At 39.9% G+C, this 18,842-nt stretch overlaps 1 protein-coding gene across 7 annotated transcripts in view; it reads left to right on the top strand.

Moving 5' to 3' along the window:
* EBF1 (EBF transcription factor 1) overlaps positions 1 to 18,842 on the top strand; it is a 406,002-nt gene that overhangs the window by 319,098 nt on the left and 68,062 nt on the right. For all 7 annotated transcript variants that reach the window (XM_024117211.3, XM_024117209.3, XM_024117212.3 and 4 more), the window contains exon 10: positions 5,991 to 6,117. In XM_024117211.3, coding sequence (XP_023972979.1) covers positions 5,991 to 6,117 — 127 coding nt within the window. The remainder of the gene's footprint in view (positions 1 to 5,990; positions 6,118 to 18,842) is intronic.

Here is an 18,842-nt window from a genome sequence, read left to right as displayed (position 1 = left end):
AGAGACCATGTGTGTTTCTCTCATTGCTATGCCACACTTAAAAATGATTGCTTCTGATTATAATATTAATGCATTCTGATTGCTGAGAAGCCTGAAAATTCAGGGAGGTAAGCAGAGGAAAATATAATTACCCGTAACTTTACCATCTAGTGGTAACTTCTCTTGACACTTTGATGATTTTCCTTTTGGTCTTTCTTCCATGCAAATATATATCTAATTCTCACATAATCACATGCAATACATATTGCACAAAACTGATAGTATTCTACTTTTGATTTTACTAATATTTTTCTCATAATAAAAGTAATACCTGTAAATGTATGAATTTATTTATTCCAGAATTATTTATATGATTATTATTTCCTGTGCAAGCACATGCATACTCTCTCACACACACAAATAAACACAGAAGTACACACACACACACACACACACACACACACACACACGCACACGAGGAAGAATCAGGAGAGACAGAAGATACATCACATCTAATGTCATCAGTCTAGAAATAAACACTGCTGTTGGAGCATTGATCTTTTGTGGCCCACTTTTTAGTATTGCTTAACCATTTTTTTCTTTGTTTCGCCTTATCCCTTCTCGCTGGAATGAGTCCCAGACCTTTAGACATCTTCTTTTTTACCACTTAGATGATATCTGAGCAGTAGTCTCATGTAGGGACCTGAGTGCTGGGCCAGTTGGATAATTAATTTTAAGAGCAACTTAGGGAATGAGGGTTAAATATTATCAGGTTAAGAACAGTGGGTTCTTATGGATAGGGATTGCTTGCTTAATGCAATCAAACATCTAGTAGAATTCTGGTCTAATTTACACAAGTATTTATTTCAGAAATATTTTGGAAATATCCTGTATGTAAGGCATTCAGTTAAATACTTTAGAGGATACAGATATGAATTAGACCCTGTAGCTGATCTTAGGGGCCATCTAATGGGAGAAAGATGTGTAAGAAAATCTTTATGGCACAAAGTAAGATAGGATGCTAAGTTCTATAGTATACATTCCATAATTATATAAATTCTTACAAAGGTGCAGGTAACTGTGGATCAGGTAAAACTTATTGGAAGAGAGAGCATCTGGTGAGGGTCTTAAAGAACAAGAAGAATATCAGTAGGGGAAAGTTTAGGCAAGAAATGGCATGAACAAAGCAAAGATGTTAGGCAAGGCTGTGGTGTTTTCATGTATCCACATGGCCTTCAGAGTGTGGAAGGGCAGAGTGGGTAGGGTGACTAGCAAGGGTGATCAGCTGTCAGGCCTTAGAGCACCTGACTACCATGCCAAGGAGTCTGGACTGTATACCATACACAAAGGGGGCAGGTGAGGTTTTGAGTCAGGGCATGATGTGGTGAGGTTGATTTGAAGAAGATAATTCTGGTGGAGAAGGTAGAAGTAGAGAGAGACCATTTAGAAGGCAGTTATAATATTGCAGTCATCTGAGTAAGAAATGGTGACAACCTGAATAGGATAAAGAAGGCAGGCAAGGGGCCAGTGGAATTCAGTGCGGGGTAAAATCAACATGACTAAAAGAAAAGTTGAAGGGAGAAAAAAAGTAAGATGATCCTGTTTTCTATTTTGGGTGATTCAAAGGAGAGTGTTCCCTTAGCTGAGAGAGGGAACACAGGAGCAAGAAATACACTTATAGGTAGGAAGATGATAAATTTATCTTGGGTCCTGTTGAGATTGAGGTGGCAATAAGACATGTTCAGGGAGATTCTGTTACTCTGTTGTTCGTAAAAATGTGGTGCTTGGCCAACGAGATCAAAGCTACAGGTGTAGATTTGGAAGTCAGTTTAGGCGAGGTGATTGAGCCAATGAGTGAATTCAAGAAATGTCAGGCAAGTGAAAAAGAAAGAGATCTAGAACAAGACTTGTGAAATTTCTACAGTTAACAAGTTGGCAGAAAGAAATAGTTGGCACATGAAGAGAACAGGAACCAATGAATATGAGAGGAGCCCTGTAAAACACTTATTCACAGGTGTAAGAGATGGGTTTTCTTCTACTGTTTCAAATAATGTTAGTTAACTTGCTTGACCCTCAACTTTTCTCATCTGGAATACATATCCCATAAGGATGGGTTTTAAAAGAGTGAATGTGAAAGTGCTTTGATAAACCATCAGATGCTCTGCAAGTCTTAGGTCTCATAATTACTGTCACAGAAGTGAAGAAAGTGTAGACTTCCAGAAAGGAAGAAAGTAGTGTCAGATGCTACAGGGTTTCAGAAGAATATTTATTTTTAGCTCGTTTGGTTTGTGATTTAAGGAAGTTAAGTCAAAAGAGTGAATCTGTTCTCTAATCACTTAGAATAGAATTTCCCAAAGTGTGGGGTACATGCCCCCCCTGGTTGTACAGGAGACCATTTTGGATTCGACACAGACATTAAGTAGAACTGAATCACATCATAAGAAAGTGATTTTCCTTTTATTTCTCTTTTAATCCTTCTGATTTATGTTAAGGGACAAAGTCTCATTTGGGGCAAACAAGTCTGTAACGTCCAGCACTAGCTCAACTCCCTTTTCAGTAAACCCACGCAGGTTGTCAACATTATCTAGCTAAGATTTAACATTATATTAACCTTAAGATTACCACCCACAGTTCCTTCTTATTTTGGCAGGGGATACCAGTTGCTATGATAATATAGCTTCCTTTTAAAATAAGTTATTTTAAACAAAAAGTTAACCAATTAAAAATTTTTAAGTACATAATTGTATAGGTGGTTTATAGATATGGCAAAACTAAGAAAGTGGTATTCCAATGATGGAAGTTCGGAAAATTTAGACTTACTAGAGCCCTTCCTCCTCCTGTAACTTAGAAGGGCTGCCTTAGTTCAGCCAGGTTGGAACAATGTGGGAAATTATCCTGAGATGGGGGGAGGGGGTTGGAGGTGGGTCTTGAGTTCTAGACTTGCAAATCTAGACCCTATCTTTTCCCTAACATGTTGGGTCAATTTTTGAAGCCACTAGACTTTTCTGGACACAAAAGTGTCCTTCGCTAATGAAATGAGAGTGTTAGTTTTAAATGATTACTAGCATTCCTTCCCATAATAAATACTGTAATTCTTTGAGTGATCAGTAATTAAGCCTCTGCTTTCAACTGACAGAAGTTAGATACAAGTTTTTCCTTCTGTAAGCCATCAGTATCATGTGTCAGTGCTAGAGCCTGTTCCCAGACTAACATCCACAGCAAGGAAAACATCAACAAATTCACTCTCTAATGATGATTCATATTCTACCTCATTTGTGAAGGATAGTTATTTCAAGAATGAATCTCTGCTTTAGTTAGAGTGATTGATTAAAACTGAAAATAAAATTGTAAATGAAAATTTGTTTCTATTTCCTGAGCCTAGTACTTTATGCCAACACCCCACTCTCTTAGTAGTTTCTTTGCAGTCATATCGAATCAATTTTTAAGGCCCATGAATTTTGTTTCTTAGTGTATCAACTCATAGGTAATAAGTACTTATGCTTAAAAAGATGTCTCTATTGTCTGCTGATATCTTTCCATCTTTTAAAATGTATTTCCCCTGAGAAAAGGGAGGGCAGGTGAAGTATTTTGTAACTGGCTGAAAGTTCTCCTAAATATTATCGTGAATTAATGTTACTCTACAGTCCAAGTAACTCTTAAGATAGAAGCATACCACTTACTTGGAATATAACTATATGGCAACTTCCACCATCAAAAACATAGCCAAGGACCAGGCAGTAAATGAAAAATGGATATAGCATGTAGATTAACACACACACACAGTCTTTGGATCTTAAAATTTTGAGTTTGATACTACCTTTAAAAAGTTTAAAGGTATGAATATAAACAATTTCTTTTTTATGATTAAATAGGAAGAATTTGTTCCTGTCATTTTTTGAACTGCATTGGGGTCACTTTTTTGCTCTTATTTGCTCTAATGAGGGTGATTTGTGCAAGCAGTTTAACAATTTATGATTCTGTTTTCACATCTGAAAAAAAGGGATAAAAATACTTAATGATCGTTCTGACCAAATTAGTGTTTGCAAGTAAAATCCTCGGCAATGTAGTAGATAACCTAGGTACTCAACAAGTGTTAATCCTAACATTGCAAAGACACTGTCTGATCAGTTGAGATTAAACATGCACTTGATTTTGGAAGATCATCTTTTACTGCTCTTCAGAGCCTCTTTTCTTCTCCTATTCTCTATACAATAGTAAACTTGATTTCCTGATTTCGATGCTTAAAGATTAGAAGAACAGTATAGAAGGTGCAAAGGACACCAGGAGGAAAAAAGACCAAAAAAATGAATAAAATAGAAATAATTTAAAACTCATAGGTATCCAGGGCCATTTAGTGCAGGGGAAAATAGCCCCTCATACTTCAGTGGTCACTTAGGGCTTTTCTGTATTATAGAAGATATATAGATCTAAGATAAATAGAGCTTTGATACAAGATATAAGAAGGGGTGTTCCAAACGAAAATCTTGATTTATCAAGGCTAAATTAAATTATATATACTTTGCTTACTTTAGAAAACATACAGTGCATTTTGGAAGAATTTCAGTATGAAAAGGTCAAAATCTTAAATATTTTTTGTGCTTTTATGGATAAACCCTTAGCCGTCTGAAAAACTTAGCCATGGAGGGCTCAGTCTCCCGGGGCTCCACATAAGCACGGTATTACTGAAGTATCTTCTGTGTATTTCCAGCAAATAAACTAAGGGTCCACACATTCTGTGGACGAGGATAGGCATTTCTAATTACTAAGTTAAAATGTTTTTTATGCAGATGACCTTTATGTTTCAAGAAAGAGCATTTGAAAGAAATTACTTGCGGATTTTAGCAGTAGCAACTTTCTTACATTCTTTCTGCCAGGACTTTGTGCTAGGACAGTTTACCCAGGCAGGATGCAGGGGCTGGCATTTGTGGGTGTCACCTGGATTCTCCTGGTGTCACCTGTGATTCTCTGGGCAAAACATTTGAATTTGCACATTGAAACAAAAGCCCTTTCTAAGTTACAAGAACAGCACAAACATGAGTTAGTATAAACTCAAGTGATCACCCATTGCATACTGACTCAGTACCGCAGCACTGATCTAAATGCGTCTGAAAGGAGTAACGAATGGGCTGTTGCACACACCACAGAGAGAGCACGCAGAGTCCGGCACCATCAGAGGTCAGCCAGTCAAATACCAGGGCTGGGGTTTTCAAAGAAGCAGATAATGCCAGTTTTATGGCTGTTAATAACATTTTAGTTATATAAACAAAGATACGAGTACTAAAAAATAAATTCTGCTTTGCAGTGTACTCTGGCTGCCAACAGGGTTCAGAAATGACCTTTCTCATTGTGCACGTGGCATTGCATAATGGACCACTGATCATCCTCCAGCCCCCTCCCCAACTTTCCATTTCCCTTTTATGGACAGTCCTTAGTTCTGCTAGATCCCTCAGCTATTTCAGGGAGGCACATTCTTGGGTTTCCCCTTTAAAGCTCTTTGATTGTGCTTCTGGTAGTTAATGCACCAAATGGTCTTCAGGGGCATTTCCTACATGTGCTCTGCAGCTAATCAGAGCACCTTGGCCCACTGATTTCCTACCTCTGTGTTTTGCACATGTTTAAGGGCTCACTTCAAACACCAGGCCCACCAGCTTCTGGAGAGGAGTGGCAGAGCTCAGCTCTGATTTGGGTGTCTGCTTCAAACAGAGATTTTCCAAAGGATATCCTGTAGTAGATAAATCATTTCATTAGGCCAGGTTTACTTTTCAAACCAGGAAGCAGAGTGCCTGCCGTGTAGGAAAACTCAGATAAAGTTGTTATGGCTGTGCTCAGAGCACTTGTAAATATTGTCGTCAGTGTCTTTTATACAGGTTCCATCACGATTGTATTTAAACACTGACAGGTTAATTATGTGTTTGAAGGCTATGTTTATTGAGAGCTGATAAGAAACATATGAAATGAGTCCTTTACATAATGCAGTGACAATGTTTTTTTCCCAAATGTCTCCCCCCTAGTTGATTACTCCTCATGCCATCCGGGTGCAAACTCCTCCTCGGCACATCCCTGGTGTTGTAGAGGTCACATTGTCCTACAAATCCAAACAGTTCTGCAAAGGGACACCGGGAAGATTCATTTACACAGGTAAGAACTACTGCAGATGGTGGACAGAGCTGCCTTGGCCTTGTGGGTCTTTGACGCTATCATGTATGTGTGTTATTCTAAAATCTATTTTCTCTTAAGACCCACTTTCTTTCTCCATTTCACCCTATGTATGACCAAATGAGGTGCTACTACTACTACTACTATTATTATTTAAGAATTCACTTGGGTGTCCGTGTTGAATGACAGGATCTGTTGAAATCATGGGTTGGATACCTAAAGCAGCAGCATGAGAAATAAGGGAAGAGGAAAGGGGTGCTCGACAATCCTGAGTCTCTCTGGACGTTAAACCATCTGTGTGGCGGTTCGTTTGCTTTACGGAGTAGGGATGTGCTTTAACGCCCAGTACGACGTTCTTCTAGCTTGGTCATGGCATTTGTATTAACGACAGTTGGTGATTTTTGTATTTCATTCTGCATTGGTGCTTTCTTTCCCTGTAAGCTGCATTTTTTTCCCCCCCGCCAGCCGACTGCCCCCTGCCACCCCAAACAGCCTTGGCACGTGGACCTGCCTTGCAGTAAGAAGCTAGGGTTATAGGGTGAATGTGAATTTCCTCCCCTCACATGGAGAGAACCAGGCATGTTCTCTATGGAAATACATCAAGTGCATAGTCTGAGTGCCCAGTGTGTACCTGAAGAGATCCTCAGATTGTTGTGTGCAAACCAAACAATCTTTAGGGAACCAAAAAGATCCCTAACCGAGGGATCTTTTTTGCAATCCAGATTCTGATTCAGCAGCTCTGGGTGGGACCTGAGACTCTGCATTTCTAACAAGCTCCGAAGGTGAGGTGGGTGATCCTGGTCCAGGGACCACCCTGGGAGTGGTAACATTCTAGGTCCTCTGCTAAGTAGCAGTCATCGCTGGGTGGCTGTCTCCAGAAACTGGCCCCATGTTTCCTTCTTCATTCAATAAAGGACCAGAAAGCCAGCTTAAGTACAGAGTGTAAGTTGCTTTCACACAAGGAGACTCCAGAGCATGAAAGGATAACTGTGCTAACACATCCTAATTATAACCATACAATTAAATGGACAAATTTTATTTTGCTGTGACATTTTACCTCGAAGCATCTTTCCTTTTGTATTTTAACACTAGGAACAAAACCGACCATGCTTATTAGTGACTCTCCACCCGCCTCAAAATTATAAAAACAATTAACGCATCCTGACCCTTGGAAATGCCTCCCAGCCCTTTAAACAAAATGCAGGTTTGGTGCCTGCCTGACTATTAGTTTTAGTTAATTGAAAATTATAGGATTGACCCAAGAGGAAAATTTTGTTTGCACTCCAATCACTTTTACAAATTAAGGAAAATTACCACAATTTTGTTTAGCTAAGGTTTCACACTGAGTTCAAGAAATTAGCTCAGCCATCCCAACAAAGTCAGCACTTTGTTAGTGAGCACTTGAAAAAATAATAGTCTATCTGGAGTTTTGTGGTGTATACAAACGAAGCATAGAGAAAGCGATGATGCTTTATAGAAGTAGGCCAAGTGTTTTTAATTAGGCTCATTGGTTCAGCGTAAGTTTTGAAGAACAATCAAACTAGCAGATTAGCTGTTTCTTTTAAAGCTAGGATTTCTTGCCATTCATTTTTCCCATGAGAACTTCCACATAGCGCTATTTTTTTTTTTTTTTACAAGCCTCATTATGGGCCTGCAGGAAAAGGACCAAATGAAACTTCTGATACTGTAACATTCCCCCCCATCATTCCGATGGTTGGGAGTTTTTTACAATGTTCTTCACTGAACTCAGTGTTCTGGAACATATTACAAAACCACAGAGGCCAAATGTTTTCTCTGAGGAGTTTGGACTCTGTTTTTGGCCGAAAACATTTAGGCCTCGCTGGCTGCTTATTTACTCTGCCATTAAGGACAAGAAAAGGAGAAGAAAAAGAAGAAGAAGAAAATGCTCGTGTGATGGGAGGAACGAGAGGCGATCAGGCATGATTCCGCTTTGGTGACAACGTCCCTGCCCATTAATGGTTCCATTTTGTGGTCAAGACTCCTTTAGAAGAAATTATTTTTAATCAGTGTTCAACAAAATATCCCCTTGAGCCACCTGGCCATAAAAGTTAAAAAAAAATCATCCCCATTAAATTACTTAAGTTCTCAAAATAAAATAGCTAGGGGACCCATCGTTATTGGGAATTTTTTTAACCATTAAAAAAATTGCCATCAATTTAAGAAATCACATCTTGGAAAACCTGTATAAGACAGGAATTAAGATCAAAGGTAAAAGCGGTTGATTTGCAAGTCTAGCAAAGTAGTTAAGGATAAGAGAGAGAAATCCTGGGTGTGCACTCCAGGATTTCCCGCACGTGTGTAAGTGTGTGGGAAATTTAAAGTATGAAAAAATGCTTCTGCTGATCTTGCCTCAAACTGTGGGCAATAGACAAGAAGACTTAGTTTTTTAAGTATTCTAAGAGAGACTCTCACCTCTCCCTGCATTGGAAAAATAAAATTTTCAAAGAAAGTGGTACAAAAACTTCCCTGTTGATGTAGCTGGCTGTTCACAGTCACTGTGACATTACACCATTTCTAGCAAAAGGGAGTCTCTGTTAATTTCTGAACTACACCTGGAACTCTTGATCATTATCATGAAGTGTTTATGGCTGCTGCTGCCAAGCCTCTGTGATTTGCTCAGTTTACCTCTCTGCTTGTCACCACTTTCTAGCGGAGGCACAGGGATGGGTTGTAAATCCTCTCTGTTCTTCATATCCGAACAACCGCTCAGCTCATTGGAAACCTGCAGCCCTCCCCTTCCGTCCACCCACAGAAGCTCACATTTCATTTTCTTTAACATCCACGGCATTTCAAGATGTGAGGCTTGGTTTTCTGGATGGGGTGAGCTAACAGTTGTTTCTTAGTAGAATATCACTTGGAATTTTTCCCTTTAAAAAGAAAAAAAGAAATGTCCTAGGACTGAAAAACAACAGCCCAAACTAAGGCACTGTTGTTTTCTGAGTATGTGTGACAGGGTTTGGGTGTGAGTATGTGCAAGTCTCTAAAAATCTATAATAGATGAAAAAAAACCCCACACAACTGAGACAGGAACAGCCTGGCCTAATCTATGCAAATAAAGGCAGACTATTGGGGGTGGGGGGAAAGAATCTGACTAAACACAGATTGCTTGCAAGCTGGCTCCACTGGTAGGGACAGGAGGGCAGCTCTCCATCTTTGGTGCTTCAGACCAGGGACATGTGAGGTGTTCTCAGCTGCCAGCTGTGCAGTTCTCTGGTGTTTGCCCAATCAGAGTGAGGGAGCAAAGTGAAGCCCAACTGGATCAGAATAAAAAAGCTCAGTAGCGCATCCCTGATCTGAATTATTGTGGCCAGTTATTCTTATGTAAATGTAGAGCAAGGCTGACTTTACATTTTAAATCATGTTTTCTAATAGGAGGAAACAAAAACCCTTTCTAAGGACAGGACTGTTTTCAAAGCCCTCTCTAATCGTGTGTCTGGTCCATCAGTCCAATGGGAAGTAAATGGGAAGTAAATCCCCATAAACAAAGATGTTGGTCTCGCCAACATCTTTGTTCTTCTCGTAGCTTGCTTTCCTGCAGTTGTTATGTCTTGAAGTGACTTGGATCTTTTAGAATTGTAATCTCTCCCACTAAACTTTAAGTAACCTTGGGAGCTGATAAGAGACTCCCAGGAGCCTTTACCTGCTTCTTCAAAGTTCTCAGAATTGGTTTTTCCTCATAAGAGGTGGCCAAATCCAAATGTACTTTTTAACTTCAGTCCAGTTATTCCTCCACTGGAGGGGCTGCTGACTTTGGGAAAAATATGACTGGAGAAACGGGCCACCAGGCCAAAAGTTGGGTGAAAGCCCCCAGTGGATGATCATCTAACAGCTCAGATGTTTGTGTAGGTCACATCTCAAATCCCTTCTACCACTGGTTTCTCCTATTCTTAACGTTTTCCACCAAGCTTCCTGCCCCTGTGAAACATACATAATCCTTCTCAGAATCCACTTTGAAATAAATATTCTTCCTGGAAATGCTTCTTGTTTGTACCTCATGCCCCAAATTACTTTGCATGTAGAAGGGGCCATGTTGGCTGAATATGTTCCATGAAACTTGATGACATGTGCCATGTCTTTCAAATTTTCCTTTTTTCTTCCCATTCCTCGTATGTTCTCCCTCTGCCTCCACTCTTTCTTCTTCTTTCTTCCCTTCTCCCTCTTATCATTCCTTCCCCTTACTCTTTCCTCCCTCACTTCCAAGGAGATGATGTAGCATAGCGATTGAGTCCTTGGGTTTAAGAGATGATGGGTGTAGCTTGAACTCTCAGCTCTACCACTTACCAGACAGGTTATTTTTGGGACATTGTACGATGGCTCTGAACCACAGTCGCCTCATCTTTACATTATCACAGGGAATAATAACTTGCTGGGGTTGTTCTTAGTATTAGGGAAATGTGTATAAAGCACCTAGGGTGAGCTAGCATGAGCACTTAGCCAGATATTAGTAGTTTCCATTAATAACTGATGACCATTATACTTATTCATTCATTCATTTGTTGCTGAGTCCCTGCCGTGGTGTAATATTTTATATGTGTTGTTTATCTTCTCCACCATGTTCCTAGAGGTCTAAGAAATGTCCTTTAGGAATTTTAGTAACAAAACTTTAGTCATCGGTAAATTAAAGAAGCAACATCAGTCAACCACAAATACAAAGAGCACAGTATAAGGCAGCAAGAAAAAGATTTATAAATGTGACGATAACAATTTTGATATAACAAATATTTTCTTAGAAACCACCTCAAACAATACATATTTTAAAAAGGCAGCCCAGATTTATAAAGTCCTCAGGTGTTGATTTTTCAGGAACAACGCACACCTGTTCTCTTATTTCCATCCCAAATTTCAACCCCTGATCTGGAGGCCATAGTAACATGGGTACCGTCTATCACCAGCCCCCTTTAAAGGTGTTTAGGTTATAACCAGCTTCAATCCCCGTTCAAGAGGTTTCAGAGAGAAAGCTCTGTTTTTAGTTCTTGGAAACCTCCTGCACAAATGAAGGCTGCCATCCTGGGGATAAACAAAGTCATCAGTTTTAGGGAAAAAGTTTGCACCTAATGAATCTCTTGTTCTTTAGCCTCTTCTTAAACTAGTTCATTGCCAGATTAAGCTTCTGAAAAGCCACTTTCATAACATGTCCCTGCAGAGAAACCTTCCCTATCTACTCCCTGTATGTAAGATGTAGCCCAAACCCCTGGGCTTGGCATTCACAGCTCACTATGCTCTGGGCCCGGTGCTTCCTTGTCTCCACTCAAACCAGTCTCCTCACTATGTCTCATGCTCACTTCATGTTTAGCTACCTTGGACATGGTGATTCCTCTGTAAGTTCCAGTTCAAATTCTTATTTCCCCTTGGAGGTGTTCTCTGGCCACAGTAGCAAGTGGCCAGGGCACTGGGCTGAGATCAGGGAGGTCTGAGTTCTAGTCCCAGCCCTGCTGCTAAGTGACTGTGAGATATAGGACAAGTTGCTGACATGCTCCAGACTACAGTTTCTTCATAGTAAAATGAGCCAACTGGACTAGGTGACGATGATGTTCCCTATGGCTCATCTTGATTAATTGGAAGAGTCTCTGTCCTTGGATCTCTTTTGTCACATGTGCTTAGATGGCTCATTCATCATTCACTTCCTTCTACTGTTGGCTCTCTTCTTTTGATCTTAGGTAGACACATCTCAAGAAGTCCACAAGCTGCTTGAGGGAAGAGCGAACCTTCCCTAATCTTACACTGTTTTGCCCACTGTGTTGAAGCACCTTGACTTACATCTTACTTGCAATAGGTGTTCTCTAATAAGACTGACATATTGCCCAGAAGCAATGGGTCCTCATTGATTTTTGTGCTCTGGATGACAGGGAATGTAAATAAGAGCTGTTAATTAAGAATCTATCCCTTTTAACTTGAACTTACATGTAGAGAACACAGTCACTGGGGTTTTTGTTAAAGAAAAAAAATGGGGTTCGATCTATTTTATATATACACTTCATATTTTTGTCTGTAAAATGAGGATATTTTAACAGTACCTGCATCTAAGGAGTCAATAAGTAAATGTATGTAACACACTCCTGACAGTGCCTGGTACAGTATGAATGCTCCCTAAAAGTAAATGCAAAAAGAGAGAAGCAGACAATAGGCATGTTTCTCTTCAAAATACAAAGAATTGGTTGTTAGGGCACATTTTGTTTGGTATTATATGTGTGCCAACTTTCATCTGATTAAGGAAATAGTTTCTTTCTAGGCGTTCGAGTCAGAATCAAAAGATCTCGGTTCTAATTCTGATTTTATGACTTTCTTTTGTTACTTCATTCACTCATCTCACAAATATTTGTGGATTGCCTGTTCTATTCTAGGCAGTGTTCTAAAACCATGTTGAGCAAAACCACACACAGTCCCTTTTTTCAGGGATCTTGTAGTCTAAGAGGGAATGTGGATATTCATAAATTTACAATTTCAAACCTGCTAAGTGCCCAGAAAAACAGGAACAGAGTTTCAGACAAGAGTAAAACAAAGGACTGCCAGTCAGTCAGTTAGAGGTATTTTCTCTCAGATAAAGATGCATGAGCTGAGACTTGAAGGGTGATTAAGAGTTAACCTGGCGATTGATGAAGGATAGGGGTCAGGTGGGGTTGGGGGAAGAAAATGAGTGCTCCAGCCGAGAGAAGCATGTAAGAAGGCTCTGAATGGGAGGAAACGTGGCATCTTGGAAGGCTGTAAAAATTCCAGTGAAGCTGAAAAATCAAGAGAGAGGAAGAGAATGGTGAGAGAGAAGATTGGGCAGAGACAAGCCTTTGAAGCCTTGTAGCCAGCGGGAGGAGTCTGGTTGTCATCTCAAGAGCAATCCTTAAGTGGTCAGGTGGACATAACCAGACTTTCATTTTGGGAAAATAAAAACAAAAACAAAAAGCTCTGGCTGAGGGCTTCCCTGGTGGCGCAGTGGTTGAGAAACTGCCTGCCAATGCAGGGGACACGGGTTCGAGCCCTGGTCTCGGAAGATCCCACATGCCGCGGAGCAACTGGGCCCGTGAGCCACAACTACTGAGCCTGCACGTCTGGAGCCTGTGCTCCGCAACAAGAGAGGCCGAGATAGTGAGAGGCCTGTGCATTGCGATGAAGAGTGGCCCCTGCTCGCTGCAACTAGAGAAAGCCCACGCACAGAAACGAAGACCCAACACAGCCAAAAATAAATAAATAAATTAATTAATTAAAAACAAACAAACAAAAAAACTCTGGCTGACTGGAGCACAGGAAACCAGAATGGATGTTGGAAGACCTTTTAGGATGCCATTGCAGTATTCTGGGAAAGAGATTTGATGACTTGACTTTGGGTGGTAATGGGTAGAGATGGAATGTAGTCAGAGGATTCAAGGGGGTATTTTTTTTTTTTTGTGGTATGCGGGCCTCCCTCTGTTGTGGCCTCTCCCGTTGCGGAGCACAGGCTCCGGACGCGCAGGCTCAGCGGCCATGGCTCACGGGCCCAGCCGCTCCGCGGCACGTGGGATCCTCCCAGACCGGGGCGCGAACCCGGTTCCCCTGCATCGGCAGGCGGACGCGCAACCAGTGCGCCACCAGGGAAGCCCTCAAGGGGGTATTTAAGAGGAAAAGTGGACAGGACCTGGAGATGGGTTGGACGTGGGGGTGAGGGGACGGAGGGCTCAGGCCCAGATTTTTTACTTCCTCCCACTTAATAGACGGTGGGGTCCTTCCTTCTCTAGGCATCCGAAGGGTCTTGTGAGTATCAATGAAAGAATGGGCATGAAAATGTTTTGTAAAGGGTAATATTCTACACATATGTTAATTGTTATAAAGACGGGCCTAAGCAAACTCAGGAAGAATTGGGGAAAGGAAGGCAAGAAAGCGTTTTCTTTTATATCAGATTGTTTTCACTTAGGATTCAGCCGAAGGAGGGCTGTGTAATGAACACTTGACTAGCAGTTTTGCCTTAGCAGTGTCCTAATTGGAAAAGACCCAAGAAGAAAGAAAAATTAACAGGCTGCTCCTGTCCACATTTCTCAAATATTACTCCAAATGAGCCATTTACACACAAAGAAAAGAATTCAAGGCAGAGGGAATGTTTATTCTTTTTGCTTTTGTGATCCAAAGGCTAAGTCCCAAGCCTCTTCTCCTCTGCCAGAGGGAATTTTTTCACGAAATATGATTGCTCCTGATCTGATGTACGTTGATGTGACTGGTGATCCTGAACCCACTGGCATTTGTAAACTTAAACACTGTTGGTGCCATGATGGGGACAACAGCAACAAGAATCACTAGAAGTAACCCATTGTACTTCTGTGACGTCTATAAAATGAAAGCCGTTTCTGCAAAGAATAAAGCTGGTCTGAAGGAAGCATATTATTTTGCATATTTTATGTACATACTTTCCAAGAAATACGACCTTTATTTCCTTTTTGGAGTGGAGTATAATCAGGACTTGAGTAGCTAGTGTAACGATCATTAAAAGGGATATTTTCACTGACATTAGAGGTCTAAATGGCCACTAGGCCTTATATACAACCTTGGCTTTTTCCTGTCTACCCAGAGTTAATAAGTGATAAGGCCAGGAGAGAGATAAATCACAGAAATCCCTGTCCAAAGAAAACATATTGACTACAGCCAAGCAAATAACAGACCATAACCAACGGTCCCATTCATCATTCATGTAATAGGGATATAAAGTGTTTCCTACCAATGAAACTGTATAGAAGGAAAAGGCAGATAAGCTTCCCCAATCTAAGGCATGTGATTTGGTTATTAAGGGACATGAACTACTTGTCACATGGCTTTAATCTTTAAGATGTGTTGCCATTTCTAAACTATAAATTTCCAGTCAGGGATTAGAAAGCTATTAACAATAAAGGTAGCAACCGAGCTTTATATGCATTCTTGCCAAGCTAATGCAATACTATAAAGTCTTGAACCTCTAATCTATTTAGTATAATATAACATGATTTGGTTTTCAAAGCCAATAAACTATTTGGAGTTTTTCAAGGCTGTTGTTTTTGTTTTTTACCCAGCATCATGATAAATTAACCCTTCAGTTTTTAAACTATGTACCTTGAAACGGAGGGCAGTGGGTGGGAGGGAGATGAAAATAAATTTCTTTCTTTTTCTCCTTTCCTAAGATATATTCCAAATGTTTGATGGAGGATTATTTTCTATTTTATTTGTCCACAGTTACAGTGGTACGGATACTCGTCTTTCTGTTCATTGTTAAAACTAAGTGGTGTGGTGCCCACTAGAGCATTAAAACTTGTTTTTCTTTCTTTATTGCAAAGTTGCACACACTGAGTTCAGATAATTTAGGAAGCACCAACAGAAAATAATTAAAGTAGTATTAAAATTGCCCACATTTCTGCCAGTTCTTTAAACATAAACAATACATGTTAGCTGTTCATATTATTTTTAATGGCATATGTCTTATCTTTTTCCTATGCAGGTTATCTGCATCATTACCAAAATAGGGTGATACCTTACATAATATTAATTTGTTCTTTCACTTAACTATCATAAACATCAGGGCATTATGAATTTAAAACAATTTTTAGTCTCTCATAATCATTTCACACTTCAGTAGAATCTCATCGTGAGATATATCTTCATCTTCTCGTTAAAGCACAGATACGTTGAATCTGGGTTCTCATCTCTTTTTGTTCCTGAGAAACCTATAGCACAGGGTCATTAGTCCTATACCCTCGTTCTTGGCATCCCTATTGGTTGGGATTCATCAGCCACCCCAGCTGACTGCCTGGAAGTAGCTCCGAAGGCCTCCTGTCTCAGATGGCCTGAGTCTGAGAGGTTGGGACCAACCCCCTGACACACAGCTGTTTGTTCTACCTGAACCACCTCTGGGGGTCAATGAATTCTGTAAATTTTCCCCCACTATGTGAAGCACTACTGTACTTTCCATAAGTAAAAATGAGAACTCATCTAAAACACTTATGTCTGAAACTTAAGTCCAAAATTATGACAATAGGTGGGGCGATGCAGGCCCCTCCCAAACCACCTTCCCCAGGATAGCAGCATTTCTCAGTAGAGTTTTGAACTCCTTTCCTCTCTCTACCCTGTGGACTTCCAACAGCCTTTCTTGACTTCTATACTGTTTTTTCCCACTCCATCTTCTTCCTGTCTGCATTACTAGAATGTAAGGCATGTTTTCCCCCCTGAGAATCTGTGTAAGGCTGACTCTATTATTGGCCCATTTTAAAGATAAAAACACTTAGAAAGGTGAAGTGCCTTCCCCAAGGTTCTGTAGTTAATAAATGGAGGAGCCAGGATTTGGACCCTGGTCCAAGGATACCATAGCCTGCACAGCTGTAAACCCCCTGGGGTATTGCTTTCACTCATTCAGTTTTGGAATTATGTGATCCCTTAAATTAGATCGTTAGTGATGGGAGAGTGGGTATTTCTAGGACAGGTGAGGTCTGACAGGACCTGGAGCCTTACATATTTTAAACAAATTGTATCATTATGAACATCATGCATATTCATATAGGATAGAAAATTTTAAAAACATGAGAAATATGAAGAGATCCATTATCCCATCCCTGTTAATGTTTTTTAGTCTTTCTTCTAATATTTTTCTCATAAACTCTTATGTATTTTTATCAGAGTGAATCACAGTATATGTATATAATTTTGTATCCTACTTTGTAATTTGAATTGTAAAGTAAACGTTCCTCTGTTAGTTTAAATTCCTCCTAAATGCATTTTAGTAGGTATGTAATAGTCCATTTTGTGGCCACATCATAATTTACCTAGTTGTTCTCCTATCATTGGATAACCGCAGCTTTTCTTTCACAGAACTTTCAACACCATATATGCCAGAATAGAGTATATATAACACCTTGATATAAGGTGTTCCCTCATTTTCCTAACAAAAGGTTTTCTGTTTTAGGACCATGTTAGCCATATGCATATTTATAGATACCAGTGAATTATCAGTTGTCTATTTATGGTATTTCACACGTTAATTAAGTATACATATTTAAAATCACAGACATAATTTACAACATTTACAAATATAACTTTTTCCACCTTTAGGGTTTATACTTCTATTCAAACTCATTACAGCCATCTTTAACATTAGTGCTGTTCTTTTTATTATCAAGGTCAGAGCCATTTTTAGTCCCATCATATTCTCTTCTATCTTAGTTGTTTGAGATCTTCTTTTTGAATCTGTACATGATGCTTTCCCTGAAATTTTATCAAAGCCATAACTAACCATTTGCTGTATTTTAATCTCCAAACATAACCACTTCAGCAATGTTCTTAAAGCTGATCTTTGAAAGTCTTGTTTTGAGAAACATTTGTAATGGTGGGAGATCCAGGAAAAATTCTACACTTATGTAAGTTTTCTAATCTTCCTTGTTGTTTTTATTCTCTTCTTCAGGTGACCTCTTAAGCATCACCATGGATTATAGTTGGTTCATGCCCCAAACAGTACCTAGTTTAAAAATAACATAATTGGGAAAGCACTTTGTCTTAAGAGAGACTTTAAAATTATTCAAATATATAACAAGGGGACTTTTTTTTTAGAAGGGTATTCTTTCCATATATGTCAGCACGTTGATCCATCTTTCCTATTGGTGAGTCCTATGGCATATGCGATCCTTGGTGTGAACTGAATACTGTACCACATAGTATTTTTGATTTGAATAAAGTGGATCTTAGTGGATCTTCTATTAGTCAGGGCACTGAAAGTGCAGGTGGAAACCATCCCATTAATGTCAGATTGGAGAATTTCTGCCAAACCTCTCAGTGGTGAGGGAGTAGACAGAAGCTGGGACTCCCTAAATCGTGTGCAGAAACAACAACAGAAGAGCAGACTTCCCCTCATACCCACTGCTCTTTGACCTCCAAATGTAACTCCTGTTACATCAACTGTGGCTTGCTTCTTTATATCACACGTGGAAGGCCTGACCTGCTGGGGAAGAGCCACCTGGGATCAGCCTCGGTGGTTAGTGTCAGGAAGCCTCAACTCCCAGTTAATATGGAGTTAATTTAGGCCTTTGTTTAGTGCCAAAAATATACTTACATTAAATATCTGCACAGAATAAGGCCTTCCCAGCCATTCTACAGATGCGCATAGTTTCCTTTTAGTGTTAGCTGATTTTTAAAATACTCACTGAGGCCAGGCCGACTATTTGAGATTATTGGGAGGTTTGGGTGGAGGAAAGTGTCCCTGGAGAATCTGTTCTGAGCAAGCTTGTATGTCTCATTCTTCTCCAGTTTGTTCAAGACTAGAAAAATGAAATGTGCACTGACTCAGAGGAAGAGTTGGAAATTTTGCTTAATAAAATTATTGGCATCAAAGCTAAAAAATTATGGTGACTTGTCAGAAAGTTATATGTCAGGGACCAAAGTACAGGCTTGGCTATTGAGCCTCTTTGTCTCATCTTTGTCTTATGTCTGTGTAATTAAATAAATTTACCTCAATGCAGTCTGTACAGTTGACCAAGACTTTCCCATTCAATTCTCTTTTGTAAGGTAGGAAGGACAAGTGTCTTTACCCCATTTTCGGGTATGAAAAGTTAGGTTTAGAGAGAGGTAGAGAACAAATGTATTGATACCAAGGGGGGGAAGGGGGTGGGACGAACTGGGAGATTGGGATTGACATATATACACTACTATGTATAAAATAGATAACTAATGAGAACCTACTGTATAGCACAGGGAACTCTACTCAATGCTCTGCGGTG

This window comes from Physeter macrocephalus, chromosome 8 (genome assembly GCF_002837175.3).
Source record: "Physeter macrocephalus isolate SW-GA chromosome 8, ASM283717v5, whole genome shotgun sequence".
NCBI classification, from domain to species: Eukaryota; Metazoa; Chordata; class Mammalia; order Artiodactyla; family Physeteridae; genus Physeter; species Physeter macrocephalus.
This window is presented reverse-complemented; position numbering and strand designations above follow the sequence as displayed.